Source organism: Nelumbo nucifera, chromosome 1 (genome assembly GCF_055504915.1).
Source record: "Nelumbo nucifera cultivar China Antique chromosome 1, China Antique-T2T, whole genome shotgun sequence".
Lineage (NCBI taxonomy): Eukaryota > Viridiplantae > Streptophyta > Magnoliopsida > Proteales > Nelumbonaceae > Nelumbo > Nelumbo nucifera.
In genome coordinates this window covers 143753613-143770553 of record NC_142649.1, presented here as the reverse complement: position 1 = coordinate 143770553, position 16941 = coordinate 143753613, and the positions used below count along the sequence as shown (strand labels likewise).

The window sequence follows — 16941 nt, the reverse complement described above, 5'->3', positions numbered from 1 at the left end:
ATAGTTGAGTCTGCTAAGAAACACAATAAACTAGAAAAAATAGCATTAGTAACCTTAGAGATGAGATTCAATTGACAGAAAATTATGAAAATATCAAAAACACAATTGAGCAAACTAAGAGATAAAAAAACACAGCAACATTCTTTTTTTATATATAAAAACACAGCAATATTCAATCAATAAAACAAGACTCCCATATAACTGAGCTCTGAATTTCTAATGTTAAATAGCTAGGCTACCAAAGATTGGGATAACCCTCAAGTAAGAGGGCAGCCACGTCATGCTAAAATGCCAGAGGTTAGTCTGTATCCAATCCACCCCTCCCAAAATCCTGGATAGCCAGGACCAGGACTGGGTAATGGAAATTTTATTTTACTATAACCATAACTGAATTCTTCATCTCTTCAATTGATCAAATAATTAATAAAGGTTGAAACGACTCTTAAAACTGATGTATCTGCACTTTCAAAGCAACAAACTAAGAATAAATAAAAGGTTTTACTCTATTTCAAAAGTTTTGTACTTTTGTCGATTCAAATGTGCCATCAGAGATTAAATCTTTTGATATGAGGTTGCCTTAATTTTAATTTTGCTAAAAAGAAAATAGTCAAATATCAGGGATTAAAAAAGGCATCAAATCAAAAGAATTCTGATAAGCAAAACATCATACATGTTTTCTGGTAACTGCCACTTTTAGGACTACAATAACTGTCTATGTTCATATAAGGTGGCAGGAAAGTGGGAAAAAAAAAAGCATAATCAATTGCATACCCCAAGTACAGTGAGAAAGCATATATGAAACAAGCAAAAGCACTTTAAGAGTGTTACCATTGAGCACTTCACCAGCCTTGAAAACATATAGTCTCCATCTTATGTCTGGCTTGCGTGCATCTGGTGGCTCATTAAATAGCATTGTCACACCTGAAATTGGAATCCTTCAATTAAAGAGTGACATAATAATATTATTGTATCAGTGTAATCTAGCTTCAAACAAAAATTCTTAGCCATCATTCAACCACCTCCCATTAAAAATTACAGGCAAGATTTGTTCTTATACTCAACATGTTAACAGGGAAAACTGCTGCCTGGTTCAAAAAATAATGGTTGCATGCAGAAATATCTATAGCCTGAAAGCGCATCTATCTCATTCCATTAGGAAACAACATAGCCAACTCCAACTCCATCTTATGTGATAGTTAAACACTTGAAAAGGTGACCATCCAAATCTGAAGATGACAGAGGCAAGACGACCAAGATAAAATGCCATATCATCATCTGATCTGACACTATCTAAGATATTTAATGGACACTCCTACAATAAAACTCCTTACTTGACTAAGAAATGACTGTTTTTCTGGATGGTGCCTTTCCCCAAATTGGTGCTGCTTGTGTGAATCTAATGGTGAATCTACTCTTCACATTTTCATTTCTTGTCCGTTTGCTTGTGGTATTTGGGATTGGTTTTTCTCTCTTTTTGGGTGCAGGTGGAATACTCCAGACAGCTTGGACAGGTTGTTTGATACTTCTACTTTCAGCTGGACAAAAAGGAAGGGAAGACTGATGTGGAGGTGTACAAGAGCAGCAGTAATCTGGAACATATGGGAGGAAAGAAATAAATGTATATTTGAGGAAAAGAAAATGAGCAAAGAAGCATTAATTGAAGGAATTATGGCAAAAGTGGCTTTCTGGATAAAGACACTGGAGTTGCTTTCAGCCTTCTCTATTGATGACATATTAAGGAGCTGGAGAACAATTGCAGCCTCAACTTTAGCTAAGTGGAAGGCACTAAAGGGCTGGGAACCCCCAGAGTTAGAATTCCTGAAATTAAACTTTGACGGAAGTAATTTTGGGAATCCGGGGCCATCTGGATTTAGAGGGGTTTTAAGAAATGAAAGCGGAGTGATCATGGGTATGTACTCAGGCCCCATTGGAGTGTGTGATTCTGTAACAGCAGAACTGAACACAGTAATTTATGGGGTGCAGAAATCTATGGAAATGGGGATACAAAAGCTAATAGTTGAAGGTGACTCCAAAATAGTAATAAGTTGACTAAAACAGAATGAGAAGGTTCCTTGGTTTTTCAGAAACAAAATCAAACAATTCAAGAGGTTCTCAAGGGATATGCAGCTGATAATTCAATGGACTCCTAGGTCGGAAAATGGTCTAGCTGACCAACTAACAAAGCAAGGGGTAAATAGGACAGTGTGCTTCTGGACTCAGTTGCAAGACTAGATATTAAATTGTCTTTGTATTTTATTGGTGGTATCCGAGGCTGCCTTTGCTCTGTACTCTCTTCTTATTCTAAGTAATAAAATTTGATGTTGATTGCTGATCAAAAAAAGATGACAGTATTTTTTGGAGAGTAGTGAATTGCATCAAAGCACATTAATCATATGGGTTTTGAGCAATTATATGGTGGTGAATGTTATGGGTACGGGCAAAATAGCTTATAAAGGTGAGAAAGAAGAGTAGAAAAGAAATTGGTAGTTGTCACAAAAAAGAAACCAGAAGATTGGAAGAAAATAGCAGAAGGCGTAATTAAAACTCTGAAGTTGAAGGGCCCTACTTTCATCACTCTATTCGAAGATTGCAAAGCTCTGTTTGACCTGCTGGAGAATGAAGTGGATGTTAAAGCTTTGAACTTTCAGGTAGCTGGGTAAACAGTCACGGTTATGAAGTGGTCCCCTGTTTCAAACTCAAAAGATTTGGAGCTAGTAGACAGGGTCACGATCAGGATTGTTGGTTTGCCTATTCATCTGTGGAAGACAGAAGTGTTTGAGTCAATTGCTTCGTTATGCAAGGCCCAACTCGATGAGGTATTCGTACTGGACCTCAGGTCAGCAGCCATAAGACTAAGTGGAGTTAAGCCAGAAGAAGTTCCAAGGAAGATAGAAGTTTTCTTTGAAGACTGTTTCTACCCTGCGTGGCTTCTATCCTCCATTGAAGCTACCTTGTGGAGGGAGTCCAGGGGGGAGGAGGAAGAGAAGGTAGAAGAAGAATACCTACACGGAAATCAGAGATTGGCGGAGACTTGCGCATTTTTGGAAACTCTGAAAAAGAAGAACTCATAAGAGTTGTCTACAGGGGAAACTATGATGCGTACAAGACAAGGAAGTGGTTTAGGCAGCACAGGACCTATGCCCAGGTTCTGACTTCTGGTTTTAACAAAGAGACAATTGCTCAATCTTCAGGTGTGTTAAAGGAGAGTGTATGCCAGGCTGGGCTTGTTTTCGAGCCGTTGAAGACAGTGGACGCTGATTCAGGTTCGCCACATGGGGAGGAGGTTCAGTCGAGTAGAAGAGTAGTGGGTGTGGAAGTTGAGGCCACTTTAAGGTCTCTGCAGATGGACCTCCAAGTAAGCCCATTAAAAAGTGTAAAGATGTACCAGAGGGGGGCCCTAGGTGTAAGGGGCTGAAGCAAGTTGAGAGACCATGTAAGCTTTAAGTGGTCATGTGACTAACTTAGGAACATCAGGTGACCACTTAAGTGGTCACATGACCAAGGCAGAACCGAAGATGATGGACCATTGTTTAGGTCTATCATCTTCCAACTCGAGACCTGGTTCGAAGAGAGGCGGATCGAACACAGCAACGATGGAGGGTTTCAACTGGAGACCTAGACTAGTCTCCTATTCCACGACCCCGGAGCATACAAACCCAAAGTTTGATCGGCGGAGGTCTGATGATGATAGTTTCGACTCAGAGTGGGTAAACTGTGAAGAAGAAAAGGAAGATGATGTTCTCCTCGAGGATTCCAGCATAGGAAGTGTGAGAAATAGATGCTCGAAAGGTTCCTCTCTGGTGGATGTAGACCTTGGAACAACACTCCTTTTTGGAGAAGAAACTTTGCCTAAGCTTGTGAACTCTCTAGAACCGTCAAAAAGCTTGGGAAAGGGAGGCAGTACTTTGGGGGAGATGAACGTCTTGGCCAAAATCAGAGAAGAACCTGCCACGAATCCAGATCAAGGGTCAAGGTGCCCTTCCCTTATCCCCTGTTAGTGCAACACAGGATGATCCTAAGGAGACTTCTCCCAGCAAACTCCCTCAAAACCTAGGCGGAATTGGTGACACTTCGGATTTTGGTGATTCTGGTATGGTTTTTCATGTTTCTGTTGTTCCTCGAGTTTTTGGTACTAATCTGTCCCCTTCCCCAGTTGCTGTTTTGTCTCAGCCTGCAGGTGAAGCCGACACTCTTCCAAAAGCTGCCTGTCCTAGTGATTCTATTGAAGTAACAGAGGTATTAGAGGATGTGGAGGCTTTGAATGATACTGTGGAGGAAGGGAAAAGGATTTGGGGATTAATCTTGCAAACCTTTAGACTTCTGGTAAAGGAGGAATTAGGGGAGAACTTTGAAAAGGAACAGAAGGGTGACACAAAAACAGAAAAGAGTGGAAGACCAAGATAACTCTAAGAAAAAGCTTGAAGGAGGGACACCCAAAAGGAGGAAGAATAAACTGAGTGAAGTGGAAAGACTGAGATGTGAAGTGGACTATGATAAGGGGTGTTCTAGGAGAAAGGGAAGGTAGTCAGGTTAGCAAAAGGTGTTGTCTAGGTCTAGGGTTTGTTCATAAGATCGTATCTCAATGAATATTATTAGTTGGAATGTAAGGGATTTGGGGCGTTCCAAGAGAAGAAGAGTGATAAGGGAAATGCTTAGAAAAGAGAAGACAGATGTTGTGTTAAATCAAGAATCAAAATTATCAAAGGTGGATAGGAGATGGGTGAGAAGTATTTAGTCAAATAGAGGATTGAGTTGGGCTTTTGCACAATCTTGGGGGGGGGGGGGGGCTCAGGGTGTATTCTGACAATGACAATCTAGAAAAATGAGGATTTGGATTGTACAGAATAATTAATTGGTAACTTTACAGTTACTATGAAATTAAGAATAAGAGTTGATGGACTGGAATGGGTTTTAACAAATGTTTATGGGCCAAATTCATATAGAGAAATGGAGGAGTTAGCAGCTATACGGGGATTGTGGAAGGGACCATGGTGTTTGGAAGGAGACTTCAATGTCATTAGATTTGTCAATGAAATAAATAACTCCACCATAGGAGTTAGCAACCATTGCCGTTGTTGCAAGCTGAATATACCTTATCTAATTTCCAGGAACAGCCACTTTGTTGTAAGCTAGACAGATTCTTATTCTCTTCAGACTAGGAGGAAGTTTGGAGTGGTTTGGTGATGAGGGCCCTACCTAGACCTACGTCAGATCATTGCCCAGTTAGGCCATCTCAAGAAAGACTAGGAGGAGGGCCTTGCCCTTTCAGATTTGAAAACATGTGGCTGCTACATCCAGACTTTCAAAAGAAGGTGAAAGAGTGGTGGGAAGAGGATCAGGTTGTGTTTAGATGGAAAGGCTATAGATTCTACAAGAAGTTACAAAAGCTGAAAGCCAGGACCAAAGCTTGGAACAAAGAAGAGTTTGGCAGAATTGAAGACAAAAAGGAGGCTATTATTAAAAGGATTCAAGAGCTTGATGTTGCTGAAGCAGAGAAAAGATTAAGGCTTAAAGGAAGGGAAGAGAGATGGAAGTTGAAACAAGATTTAGAGGACATTTTCAGAAAAAAGAAGAAATAAGTCGGAGACAAAAATCAAGATGCAAATGGTTGAAGGAAGGAGATGGAATACAAAACTTTTTTCATAATTTGGCAAATGGAAGGAAAAGGAAGAACACTATTGAAAGTTTGGAATGGAATGTAGTGCTGACAAGAGAGGAAGAGATTGCAAAAGCTTTTGTGAAGCATTTTAAATCCATTTATGGCAGTCCCAGTAGAGTAAGAGAGTCTCTATCTGACTTTGAATGGCATGCTGAACAAAGGGAGTTGTTGGAACCCCTGGAAAGGCCTTTTGAGGTTCAGGAAATAAAGGAGGCAGCATTCTCTATGGAAAGATCAAAATCCCAGGGCCCGGATGGATTCACTTTGGCTTTTTATCAAGACTGTTGTGATATCTTAGGTGATGACCTGGTTGAGGTTTTCTTGGAGTTCTTTGAAAGAGGAAAAATAAATGCAGGTGCAAACAATGATTTAAAAGGCGAGGCGCATTTGAGGGGCTGGTCCCTCAAGGCCAGCCCAAACAAGTCCATGTTAGGGTACCGGAGCTTCGAGAATCCCCTAATTGGTAATGTTGTCCATTCATTCATCCTAATAAAATATCTTCTTAAAAGCAATTAAAACTATACAATTATTATTTTTTGTGTGAAAACTAAGAATTTAAGACCCTAACATGGACTTGTTTGGGCTTGCCTCGAGGGGCGTGGCACAAAGGCGGCTCGTAGAATTAGGAATGTAATATGTCACATTAGCTACTTGATGCAATTGAGAAAAAAAAAGAGATTGTGGGTTTTATATGCTTGAAAATGTTTTATATGTTTGATTTCATTTTTAAATTCTCATTTGAATATGCTTTACATATTATATTTATGTATTTTAATTTTAGATAATAGGTTTTTTAAAACTTAAGTTTATATTTTTATTAATATTATGTTTTATAATTTTTTGCATTTTTTTTTATTTTTTTGCATTTTTTTTAATTTTTAGCTTCTTTTTAAATTGCACGCCTCGCCTTGCGCTTTTAAAACATTGGGTGCAAATGCTACTTTTACAGCCTTGATCCCTAAGATGGTGCTTGCAGTTCAGCCCAAGGACTTTAGAGCTACCAGTTTGATTGGGAGTTTGTATAAGATCATCTCTAAAGTTCTTGCCCTAAGACTCAAGAAAGTCCTCCCTTCCTTAATCTTACCAAACCAAGGAGCCTTTGTGAAGGGGAGACAAATTATTGATCATATCTTAATAGCCAATGAATGTGTGGATTACAAAAAAAAAAGGGGGGGGGGAAGGGTCGGATCTGTAAACAAGACCTCGAAAAGGCTTACAATTTGGTATATTGGGAATTCTTGCTAAAGTGTTGAGGAATAGAGGCTTTAAGGGAGAGGTGGTGTAATCGGATGAAGGGTTGCATTACCTCTTGTCACTTTTTCAATCATAGTGAATGGAGTAGCTAGGGACTTCTTTCCTGCAAAGAGGGGCCTTAGACATAGAGACCCTTTGTCACCTTTCCTCTTCACCTTAATAGGGGATGTCCTGAGTGTTTTGATTTCCGGGCTGATACAAGGAACCTAATCAAAGGTTTGAGAGTTGGGAGGCAACAAGTGGTTGTCACTCACCTACAATTTGCAGATGATATCATTCTCTTTTGTGAAGGGGAACATGAGGAGATGGATAATTTGAGATTGGTGGTGACACACTTTGAGAAAGTCTCCAATCTGAAAGTCAATTGGAATAAGAGTTGTGTAGCGGGGGTGAATAAACAGGAAGATAAGGTGCATTTGGTGGCTAGGTCTTTAGGCTACGAGGTAAGTGGTTGGCCTTTGGTTTATTTAGGTCTGCCCCTGGGGGGAAACCCTAGAATAGAAAGCTTTTGGTACCCAGTTTTGGAAAGATTCACTAAGAAGCTAGAATGGTGGAAGAGAAATTATATCTCACTAGGGGGTAGAATCACTTTAATCAAGTCCACTTTGGCCAACCTTCCAGTGTATTTTTTGTCTACCTTTAAGCTACCTATCAAGGTTGCCAATAAGTTAGAGAAGCTCATGAGAGATATTTTGTGGGAACCAGATGACTCAAAAAAGGACCATCTAGTGAAGTGGGAAGTAGTTTCTAGGAAAAAGGAAGTCGGGGGTCTAGGCATTGGCAATATCATATTAAGGAATGTAGCATTGTTAGGAAAGTGGTTGTCGAGGTTTCCTTCAGAGCAGGATAGTTTATCGCACTTGGTGGTGGAAAGTATTCATGGGATGACAGCTAATGGATGGGATGTTGGCGTCAACCCTAGGGCTTCTCATTTCTCCCCTTGGAAAACCATTGCTGGAGTCTTGCCTTCCTTCTAGCCTTTCATCAGACCTGATGTGTACTCAGGTAATAAAATTCTGTTTTGGGAGGATCTTTGGCTTGGGAAAAAACCCCCCTTAAGGATAGATTCCGGTAATGTATTCTCTTCCCCTAAATAAATTCAAAACCATCTCCTCACTCTATGTGTTTGAGGGGACCTGGGATTTGGGTTTGAGAAGAGGGTTGAGGGATTCAAAGTTGGCTTTTGCATATGAGTTGTTCACTGTGTTGACTTCACTTTTCCTAGATCTTTCTTGCCCAAACAGTAGAAGTGTGGCCTTCTCCTGTGTTGTGCCTGTCTCTTTTCCAGCTAAAGAAGTGTGGTTTTCTTGCAAATGAGTTCATTGTGTTGACTTCACTCATCTTTCTTGCAGATGAGTTCCTCTTTTTTCAATGCCTTAGTTCAACCTTCTGTTGTGTCTGTCTCTTTTCCTGCTAAAGTGTGGTTTTCTCCTGTGCCGCCAAAGATTAGGGTTTTTTGCTGGGAAGTGGCTCTCCAAAATATCAACACTATGAATATACTTCAAAGAAAATGGCCGGATTGGTGCCTTTCCCATGTTTGTTGCCTTTGCTTAAGAAATGATGAGACGGCGACTCATCTTTTGATTTCTTGTCCTTTTGCTTCTTATTTGTGGGATTGGTTATCTCCTCTTTTTCGTTGCAGTTGGAATCCCCCCTCAAGTGTGTTGAACCTTTTTTACTCTACCTTCTTCCGACAACCAAAGAAAAGAGGCAGGGTAATGTGGAGAATAACAAGAGCATCCATCCTTTGGTCAATTTGGGAAGAGAGAAACAATAGGATCTTCCAAGGGCAAGAAAAATCCAAGGAAGCACTTCTTGAGGTTATCACCATCAAGGTTATGCATTGGTTGAAAGTGCAGCACCTCTTCAAGGACTTCTCCTCAACAATGTTTTAAAACGCAGAGGCGTGACGCGAGGCGTTCCACTACCTAGAGGTGTGAGGCGTAGTTCAAAACGCAAGAGGTGTAAGCCTCCTTAAGAGGAGGGGCTTAGGAGGAGGATCTCACTTTTTCTTTATTTTTAATAAAAATCTTTTATATTAAGAAGAATAAAGACGCATAACATTAATTGAAAGGGGGGGCAGCTACATCGAAAAGGGGGTGGAGGGGTCTGGGGGGTGAAGCCCCCCAGCCGAAGGGGCAGGGGGCAAACCACTTTCTTTCCCCTTATCTTTTCTTCCCTTACCTTTTCTTTTCTTTCCTTTTCTTTTCTTTTCTCTTTTTTCTTCTCTTTCTTTTTCTTTCCCTTCCCTTTCTTTTCCTTTCCTTTCCTTTCCTTTCCTTTTTTTTCTTTTTTTTCTTTCTTTTTATATAAGATGTGCATGAGGCGCATGAGGTGTACGCCTCATAGGTGTCAACGCCTCTGGCATATGCCTCAAGGTGTTTTGGGAGCGCCTTGCCTGGAGGCGTGCCTCTAGGCGTACGCCTCCCACGCCTTTTTAAGACACTGCTCCTCAACTAATTTAATTAGGAATTTGCATGCTATAATTGTATCCTCACCTTCCTCCCCTGCAATTCAAGAAAGTTGGTTACCACCACCTCAATTCAAGGTGAAGTTAAACTTTGATGGAAGCTCCTTGGGTAATCCAGGCCAGTCGGGAGTTGGGGGTGTTTTCAGAAATGAGGAAGGAAAAGCCTTGGCCCTTTTACTCAGGCCCGATTGGGATAGAGGACTCCTTAAGGGCAGACCTCATGGCCTTGTTCCAAGGCCTGAGATTGGCGAAACAATGGGGAATGCAACACTTAGAAGTGGAAGGAGACTCCAAGCTGGTAATAGGGTGGATGCAATCTAGAAACTTGGGAGTATGGTCATTTAGACAGCCTCTAAGAGAGATTATTAGCTTAGCAAGGGAGATTGGGATGCATTTTAAATAGGTAAGAAAGTCAGCAAATGGAATGGCTGGCACTTTAGCTAAGCAAGGAGCTACTAGGGAGGCTTTGTTTTGGGCTTGTTTGTAAGGTTCTTGTTCTGATGTTCCACCCATCCTGTGGGTGGTAAATTGTAATTGTAATTTTATTTAAATTCATTAATGAAAATTATCGTTTCCTATGAAAAAAAGGTAGATACATCCTAAACCATGTATAAGCTTGCCAACTAGTTTACATAAGATCCAGTCAGTTATTGATTTGTCCTTTTGACATCGTTTGCTTCAACACTCTTTGCACTTGCCAAATTAAGTGCTAAACAAAACAACAATAACTGGCATTTCATAGATTCTCCCCATCATAAATAACAGAAATAAAATGGATATAGACCTCTTCAAAAACAATAATATATCATCCTATCATTTAAGATAGCTAAGGGACACAAGCATGAAATGATATTACATACTGGTAGAATCAGATGTAGCTAATTCCCCCAAAACAGAAACTAATGGAAAAGAATGCTACTACACACTTGTCCACATCCAGATGAAGATAGGAACTAGAGATTATTCAAAGAATTCAACCACTCCAAACCTTACCCCTTACTCGATTTGTTTCTGCAGCAAGCTTCCCAGACAGCTCAAATGAAGGTTTTTGCTGCATTTCACAGGACAAGCTACTAAGGCAATATATGAGGAAATGTCACCTAAAAGTCTAGGTTAGCAAGAATAAAACCATGATACTGCTAAGACTAGATAGTAAAAGAAGATTAATTACTGCCTTTCATTTCACCTCCTTCAATTTTCATGGTAAAAATAACATACTAATACAGAAGCACACTAACTCAGGTGACCAATCAGAACCAAGTCCAATCAATACCTTCTGCTTGGTTTCTAGAGCCTCCTCAGCAGCCTTCATCTTAGCTATTGAATCATTCTCACTATCCCTGCTAAAATAGGAATCTACCTCAACAAAATATCACATCAAAAAGCTATCAAAAATGAAACATTTTCTCAGGAATACAACTGGCATAGAAAACCAACAGTAGACTATATTATCAAAGATGCAAATGTATGGATGCAAAATGACAGCATGGATATTGCAAAACAGCAATCAGATCTACTTCAGCTAGGTCTGCAAATAAAGCCCAACCAAACCCAAGTTCTTGCATGAAGTAGGTTTGGGTTTTCAGGCTCTGGGCTCAGCCTGGAGCCCTGGACCTAGGAACTTGAGCATGACGTGACCCCACCTCCAATACAAGTTGGGCTTGGGTTGAGGCCCCAGATAGCCCAAACCCAGACCAAGCTCTATAATATATGATCCCATGTATGCATATGTGCATATTATATTGTGTATTTTGTCTTTATACTATCATACACAGAATCTTTTGCATTTTGTGCATGCAGGCCAGGGGTTCACACCACATGCAACCATACTCACACCTACACCATACATGGTATGTATATGTCTAATGATATTTTTCTCTTTTCTTCTTTTATTTTATTTCTGAATTCAACTGTAAAGCCCAAATGAAATATAGAGAAGTCAAATATACCAATATTGTGTGGTACCCCTAAGTGACAAGTTTCATCCTTTCAACCCTTCATGCAACAAAAACCTTCAACTGACCCAAAGGTTTTCTTTACTTGTGCTCTATAAAGCAATGAAATCACTTAAAACTCAACTACTACTAAAAGGGGAATAAACTTATGCATTTTTGGAGTGTGTAAAAGAAAAGGAATACCTATAAATTTACAACAGTGTTAAGTATTATCAGATAAGATTTTAAGAAAATACTTAAATTCAAGTAGAAACTCACCTATACTGTTCATCTTCTCTTGAGTTTGTTACCTGAAACAATAAAATTGATCCACCAGTTTTATAATTTTAAAACATCAATCCACAAACCCCAGTTGCTAACAAATAAAGAAACAGTACCATATATAAAAGAATGCCCACAGTAAGAATGATCTCAATTTTAGATATAGTAGGAAAATGTATGACTAATATCAATAAAAAATGCAATCTCTGTATAGTAAAAAACTATTATCAAAATAAAAAAAAAATCAGGGAAACCAACAAAACCTACTCTCAAGATAATCAAAGCTAAATAAGGACAACCTCTTAATAAAAAAGTAAATAGTAACTTCCACTTTGTTACATAGATATATAGTTTTTTTATCAATAACAAAGAATTTTTAAAAGAAAAAAAAAAAAAAAAGAGGAAGACAAGCACAAACTCATAAATCCAAGTGGGCCAGTCAGTCCTATTGGCGGGCCAAACATTTTAATAAAGAAAGGGGCTTGCATTCTAGCTTAGTGAACAACAAGCCCCAAGTTAATTGGGCTTGTTTGTAATGCAATAAGCATTTAATGGGCCCGCAATAGAGCCCATTTAATGGGACAGCAGGCCCTAAAAGAATTAAATCTATAAAAATTAATTTTCTTGTGAGGTGCCCCACTTATTTATAAGGGGATGCCACTTGTCCTATTCTAACAAGAAGGCTTTTATTCCCTCCTCTAACCACTTTAAGTGGGAGGACACATGTCACCTTAGGGGAGAGAGTTATTTTCCCTCTTCCAACCACTTTAAGTGAGGGGCACATGTCACCCTAGGGGAGAGAGTTATTTTCCCACCTCCAACCACTTTAAGTGGGGGGACACTTGTCACTTCAGGAAGGAATAGTTTTCTTCTCCCTCCTTAACCCACTTTAAGTGGAGGGACACATGTCACCCTAGGGGAGAGAGTTATTTTCCCTCCTCTAACCACTTTAAGTGGGGGGACACTTGTCACCTTAGGAAGGAAGAGTTTTCTTTTCCCTCTTTAACCCATTTTAAGTGGGGCGACACTTGGCACCCTAAGAAGAGAGAGGTGGGGAGTTACTTAACCACCTCCCTCTTCTATATAAACCCCTCTCCTACAAGGAGAAGGGGTTAATGCCATTTTGTTGGCTAATACTAATTTATCTATAGGATTTCTAGCACTAAGAAACAAGTAGAAAGAGAAAAGAGAAGATTGGTGTGGAGAACATTAAAAAAAAAAAAAAGAGAAGAGGATGGTAGGGAATCTTGTTTTCTTCCTACACCCCTTTAATATGAGATGGAAGACCATATTCTTTCTATTCCTCTCACTCCTTTCTTTCTTTCCTTTTTCTTCTTTTCTTCCTTGTTTCATATTGAAATACATGTAAGGAGATAACCATCTATAGCCTTGTCTATGAAACTTGGCTAATTATGGTGCTGAACCTTTTTTACTCTAGCTTCTTCCGAAAACCAAGGAAAATAGGCAGGATAATGTGGAGAATAACAAGAGCAATCATCCCATGGTCAATTTGGGAAGAGAGAAACAATAAGATCTTCCTAGGGCAAGAAAAATCCAAGGAAACACTTGTTGAGGTTGTCACCATCAAGGTTATGCATTGGCTGAAAGTACATCATCACTTCAGGGACTTCTCCTCAGTTGACTTAATTAGAAATTGGAGTGCTATAGCTGTATCCTCACCTTCCTCCCCTGTGGTACAAGAAAGTTGGGTACCACCGCCTCAGTTCAGGGTGAAGCTAAACTTTGATGGAAGCTCCTTGGGTAATCCAGGTTAGTCGGGAGTTGGGGTGTGTTCAGAAATGAGGAAGAAAAAGTCTTGGCCCTTTACTCAGGCCCAATTGGGGTGGGAGATTCATTAAGGGCAAAAGTAATGGCCTTACTTCAAGGTTTGAGACTGGCGAAACAATGAGGAATGCAGCAATTAGAAGTAGAAGGAGACTCCAAGCTGGTAATAGAGTGGATGCAATCTGGAAACTTGGGAGTTTGGTCTCTTAGACAGCCTCTAAGAGAGATTATTAGCTTAGCAAGGGAGATTGGGGTGCATTTTAAATGGGTAAGAAGGTCAGCAAATGGAACGGTTGACACTTTAGCTAAGCAAGGAGTTACTAGGGAGGCTTTGTTTTGGGCTTGTTTGTAAGTTTTTGTTTTTTTCCATCCATTTTGTGGGTGGTAAGTCTGTAATTTTTTCAATTCTTTAATTAAAGTTACCGTTTCCTATCAAAAAAAAAAAAAAAAAGCTTCTACGTGAAGTTTCTTCAAATCCTCAAGGGGTCTCCACCCGCACTCTCCCTTTCCTCTATTCTTCACATTATTGCTGATATATTAAGCTATTTTATGAAAGGACCAAGAACTCAAAAATGAGATTGGCTAGAGGTGGCAAATAGCTCCTTCAAGAAGGAAAGGGTTTCTATAGTATGGATTCCGCCGCCAGAAGGTTGTGTAAAGCTGAATTTTGATGGAAGTAGTCAAGGCAATCTTGGCCTCAGGTATAGGAGGGGTTTAAGCCTGTACACGGGTTAGTTTGGTTCGGTATTACATGATTTAACCAACCAAACCCAAAGTATCGGATTGAATCTTATACAAAACCGAAACCAACCACTTAACCATCAAACCGATTGAAAAAATAATATTCACAAAATAGTCGGTTTAATCGGTTTGTATTAGACCGACCGAAATACATAACTATACATTATGGTGATGACTAGGTAAAAAGACTGATACAGACGAGGCCGAACGAATGTCAGTGACAAACTGACAATGTAAGACCTTAGACCTGGATTGCCACAAGACAGACCTATTGTGGTTTAGGGCTAGGACCCTAGGGTCTCTTTTATAGCCTTTTCCTCTTTCACTTTTGTAGGATATAAAAGTGGGAGGTGGTGGCTGAAAAAATAAAATTATTAAATAAAAAAAATAAACCTTATATCGAGGCTAGAGGCTAGGATTATATGAAATATATATGTAATCGATCGGTTTGGTTGTAGTTCAATTAACATCATAAAAACCAGCAACCGAACCAAAGAGTCAAGTTTTATAATTTATTAAACTGAAATCAACCGAACTTAATTTAAAACCGGCCAAATCGGGTCAAATCAAGCCGGTTTGATTGGGTCTTATCCTTTTGTGAACAGCCCTAACCTTTACAAGTTATTCAGATCGCTAATCAACTTGGCATTGAGAATCTTCAAATTGAAGGAGACTGAAAGACTCAAGATTGTTGTGGGTTGGTTAACAAATCCGAACTCAATCATTTGGTGCTACAAGAACCTCTCAAAAAAGGCCAGCTGGTTATTAAGAAATATGAATGTTAGCGTACATTGGGTTGGCAGGTCTGCAAATGCTATGGCAAATTATCTTGCTAAATAAGGGGTTTTGAGGGAACATTTGTACTGGGCTACCTTGTAATCTTTATCTTTAGTGTTATGTGGTCTTCACAATTTTAAGGGATGTCGTACCTCACGCCTCTCAGTAGGATGCTTGTAACAGTTCTCATCCTTTCTTAATAAAAATCCTCTTCAATTATCAAAAAAAAAAAAAAACAAGGACTCAAGAAATGGATCTACAATTTGCACATAATACACTTCAATTTCTTCAAATAATGGCACAGAATTTGGCAGAAATGGAAGGGTTATTAAGTGCTTTGAGATGATTCCAAGACAAAAGTTCACTTGGCAAAAAGCAGATTGGTGAGAAGCAACATATCAGTAGAAACTTATGAAATAATCTCAGACATTTTTCTTATTTCCCAAGCAAAATGTGCTGAATCATTGTGAGAAAATCATGTGAGATGTGATGTGACACAAACTGATGTCAATAATTGACAAATTAGCCCCCTAATACTATCTGCTTCCATTTACAACATTTCATCAGCACACCCATGTTTAAAGTGTGCATGTTGGCAAGTACTTATGAAAAACATCACCAATCTCCACACAGAAACACAAATTGTGCATATGCAGACTGCAGTGTTCAATGACAGACAAGAAAGAAAGAAGCTTTGGAGCTTTTTCGGACTATGTCAAAGAAAAGGTACGGGAAAATATTAGTATGCCATTAAATTAGAACATAATTTTCTCAGCACATTGGTCAACAATGAAACCCCGGCAGCACATTATATATTAACAGCATGGTTCTTCTATAATTTTAAGTTACAATAGTTATCTCCCCAGTAATCTAGTAATCGAGGAATTCCTCTTCTATCAATGCTTTTTCCAATTAAAATTTGCGATTGGTCATGTAAATGCAGTAACAAGAGAATCGAAAAAATAAATTGAAAGTAACAACATAAGCGAGGGGATATCACCAGACACCTCGTGACGTGCTTCAGTCTTAGCCCTGGGAGGAGAGCGAGAACTATGTCTGTTCCTGCGTCCACGATCACTCGGCGAGGTTGACCGCTCACGTTTTGACCTAGAAGAACCTCCTCCATTAACTTTATCCCTTGTTGACCTTCTCTCACTTCTACCGCTGGGAACTTCTCTGTCTACACTCCTATCCTTATGCCTCACATTGTCACTATCCCTACTGCTCCCATTCCTCTCGCGTTCCCTTTCAGAGACTCTTTCCTCCTCTCGCTGGGCTTGTTCTCGCCTTAGACGTTTCGTACGCGGTGAAGGAGAACCCGAAACGGGTGAAGTCGACCGCGCATTTTTCGGGGACCTATCTCGAGATGAAAGCTTCTCTCTTGCGGGCGACCTCGCTTTGTGGGATGAATTGGTTCTACCAACAGGAGACCTGGTTTTCGGAGAACTCCTTTGTCGAGCAGGGGACCTTTCTCTACGAGATGGACTCCTCCTACGAGGAGAACCCCGTCCCCTCACTGGAGACTCCGAACGCTCCGATGAACCACGCCGAGATGGCGATCTCCGATTCACTGCTGGACTCATCCGAACAAGAGCAATGGTAAAGTTCAAGCTCCCAGTGTGTGTATTTCTGTAGGTACTGAAGTGGATTTACCTTCTGTTCTGTTCTTTACGACCATGCGCCGTATGGGCCCGACAGTTATCGAGCCCCGTCCACCATGTCCTGGGCTTGGGATGTGTTTTTACTTTTTAGGACGTGGATCGAGAACCTGTGTAGTTTGTTAGCCCAATTCCATTGGACCATGATAGGCCCGCTATTACTTATTTACTACCGGGACCCGTGCGATGTACGGATTTTGTCAAGCGAAAGTGAAACAATGAAACATAGAAGAGTAAAAAAATTTTGTATGTTTTCCATCGTGACATTACAAATTGATAACACCATAGGACAAGATAATAATTTCTACTAATTTATGATAATATTTTGTATTTATTGTTATTTTTCTACTACTTATATTACTTTTTGGTAATTATTGATTT

General features: G+C 39.8%; 1 protein-coding gene across 10 annotated transcripts in view; it reads right to left on the bottom strand.

Annotated features, from left to right (window-relative positions):
• LOC104610878 (uncharacterized) overlaps positions 1–16555 on the bottom strand; it is a 28716-nt gene extending 12161 nt beyond the window's left edge. For 3 of the 10 annotated variants that reach the window (XM_010277703.3, XM_010277705.3, XM_010277706.3), the window contains exons 1-5: positions 15910–16555; positions 11597–11628; positions 10657–10726; positions 10377–10434; positions 829–921 (exon numbers count right to left, since the gene is read on the bottom strand). In XM_010277703.3, coding sequence (XP_010276005.1) covers positions 829–921; positions 10377–10434; positions 10657–10726; positions 11597–11628; positions 15910–16485 — 829 coding nt within the window. In that variant the 5' untranslated portion in view covers positions 16486–16555. The remainder of the gene's footprint in view (positions 1–828; positions 922–10376; positions 10435–10656; positions 10727–11596; positions 11629–15909) is intronic. The other 7 variants (XM_088894542.1, XM_088894546.1, XM_088894543.1 and 4 more) reach the window with 3 other exon arrangements.
• Between the last annotated feature and the right edge of the window lie 386 nt (positions 16556–16941).